A 2442-nucleotide genomic window follows, 5' to 3' on the forward strand; every position below is an offset into this window, starting at 1 on the left:
CCCGACCGGGCAGACTTTCCCGGCCGAGTTAGCCAACCTGGTCCATTGCAGGAAAGAGGGGACACCCGTCCTTTCTCCTAGCCCCTCTCGGCGATGAGAGGGGCAGGGAGTGGAGCCCGTCTCCAACTGGTACCCCCATTCCTCTTTCCCTTTCTTTCCGTCACGCGGGAGGACCACTTCAGCAGCCTATCCCCCCCTCCTCGTCCGCGGACGGTGGCGAGCCCTGGATCAAGGAAGCCCCGAGGGATCGGAGGTGGCTCCTCGACTGACGCCACCTCAGGGCCGCTCTCTTGGCCAGGGGAACGTCGCCTGTCCCGTCGCCTACTGCAACCAAGTCGACGTTCCCATTCAGCGATCTCCTTGCGGGACATTATGTCCTCCGCAAAGGAGACCGCCGTTGACCACGCCTCTTCGTTCCCGCACATGACCTCCAACATGCGCGGGAGCGAGAGTAAGAGCCTTCCTTTTCGCAGCCCACTGCCCGGGCGAGGACACGGCGCTGCTGGTCCCATGCATTGCATCAGATCAGCATGTGCTGCACGAAACCAGCGTGTGCTGGAACGTGTCCTCCAGCTCCGGACAGTAGTGACATCGAGCAGTGGGCCCTTTCTAGATCCGGTGCAGGAACTGGCCAAAGCACCCATGGCCGGTTAGAATCTGCACCAGATGGTAGGTGAACATCTCCTACCATCCCCTTCTGCTCGCCATATCGGCGAGACAGGGGCGACGGTTTCGGCCGTTCGAAGCCCGGGTGGGGGTCAGTGAGGATGTTCTCCCACCGCTCCATCATCCAGACTCTGGACTTCAGGGCCGCCAGGCCCCTGGCTGACACAGCTTCCTCCGCCCCGCGGAGCTTTTTTATACGCCAATAAAGAACGTATCGTTCTTGAGCGATGAGCTCCACGGGGGAAAGGCCGGTCAGGGTCGTCGCCGCTATATAGGAGATAGTCCTAAAGGCACGAGTCGCTCTCACGACCACCGACCGCATCACCTGACGTATCAGGCGAACATAGCGGTCGGTGCCCAGGAGCTGAAGCGTTCAGATAGGCACTTCATAGAGGGCGACTGACAGGATCACCCCTGTATACAGGCGGCGAGCGTGCCATCTTTGGCCCTCCCTGGTTCTGCATCAGGCCGGCTAACGCCAGCCCGACTTTGTAGACCCAGGGGGCCAGCCACCTGAAGTGCGGCCCAAAGTCCCATCTGCCGTCCAACATCAGGCCCCAGTATTTAATACTGGGCTCTATGCGGACGCGGACTTTATCCACCGTCACCCAGGACTCCGGCGCCGCTCCACGACTTCCGTCGTGGAAGAAGAGCGCTTCCGTCTTGTGGAGCGCCACTTGGAGTCTTAGGCTTTTGATAGAGCCCATCATTGATACCAGTGCCGCCTCCCCTCGGAAGCGGGCCTTCCTTTAGATTTCTCGCTCAGCCATCACTAACGTGTTATCCGCGTAACAGTTGACGTGGCAGCTGGGAAGGAGGGCAGTGCGAAACACCCGGTCATAAACGATGTCCCACAGCAGGGAGTACCGACCGCTGTGGGACACCGCAGTGCATCGCCCGTCGGCCCTGGACCCCGCCTGTCGTCGTGCAGGCGAGGTCCCTGTCCCCGAAGTAGCTGGCCGATATTCGCTGGACGTAAGCGGGCACACCGTGGTATTCGAGGGCCCACCAGATTTCCAGCCAGGGAAGGGTATTGAAGACGTTCGTTATATCCAACGAGACCGCCAATAACATCCTGCCCCCGATCTCCACGACTTCACAGGTCAGGTCTCGGATCGCATCCAGCGTGGACCGACCGAACCTAAACCGCTATTGTTCGTCGCGAAGGTCTTGGCCCCTTCAGGGACAGATGCCGGACGAGGCGGTCGGCGATGATTCGCTCCAACATCTTTCCCGTCTCGTCCAGTAGGCAAATCGGCCTATAGGCCGATGGGCTGCTAGTCGCTTTGCCCTCCTTCGGGAGAAATATTAACTTGGCCTTCCTCCACTCTGGGAGGAAGATCGCCTCTTTCAGGCCTCTTTTTGGTGAAGACACGCCTTAAGGAAAGAGCCTGGTTTAGAAGACCAAAGAAACGTTTTTCATGAAATTTTTTTAACTTAAAGTTGATATCTATTCATGAATTTTTACAGCATTTTCATTAACATTTGGAAGATAAAAAAATTTTTAATAATAAAAAGAATATTTTAGGCGTTGAATTGCAAGTGTTTCCATTGCTTCAGAAATCACGGTGTCTGCTTGCGCCGGTAATAGCGAGCGTAATTTTGTCTCAAACAAAAAAAATAAAGATATTAATTATTACATATGTATTTTGTACATGAACTAAAAAATTAACTAAAGTTAACAGTTTTATAATTTTTTAATGATTTAAAGAAACAAAATCGATTTTCGGCCAAAAATTTTGTCTATAACTAGTTAAAAACATTTTCTTCTGAAAT

General features: G+C 54.5%; 1 protein-coding gene across 1 annotated transcript; it reads right to left on the minus strand.

Moving 5' to 3' along the window:
• Window positions 1–520: 520 nt before the first annotated feature.
• LOC105181583 (uncharacterized) lies at window positions 521–1373 on the minus strand. Its single transcript, XM_025302973.1, has 2 exons — window positions 1071–1373; window positions 521–991 (listed from the first exon to the last, which is right to left on the minus strand). The coding sequence occupies exons 1-2, from the start codon at window positions 1371–1373 to the stop codon at window positions 521–523; spliced, it is 774 nt and encodes a 257-aa protein (XP_025158758.1).
• Window positions 1374–2442: the final 1069 nt, after the last annotated feature.

Source organism: Harpegnathos saltator, unplaced genomic scaffold, assembly GCF_003227715.2.
Source record: "Harpegnathos saltator strain DR-91 unplaced genomic scaffold, Hsal_v8.6 scaffold52, whole genome shotgun sequence".
Taxonomy (NCBI): Eukaryota; Metazoa; Arthropoda; class Insecta; order Hymenoptera; family Formicidae; genus Harpegnathos; species Harpegnathos saltator.

Excerpts from the sequence above, each read along its gene's own strand:
- LOC105181583 (XM_025302973.1), bottom strand. The coding sequence starts at position 1,373 with ATGGGCTCTATCAAAAGCCTAAGACTCCAAGTGGCGCTCCACAAGACG. Across the intron at positions 992-1,070 it reads CTGTATACAGGGGTGATCCT|GTGATGCGGTCGGTGGTCGT; the intron begins GTCAGTCGCCCT and ends CTGATACGTCAG.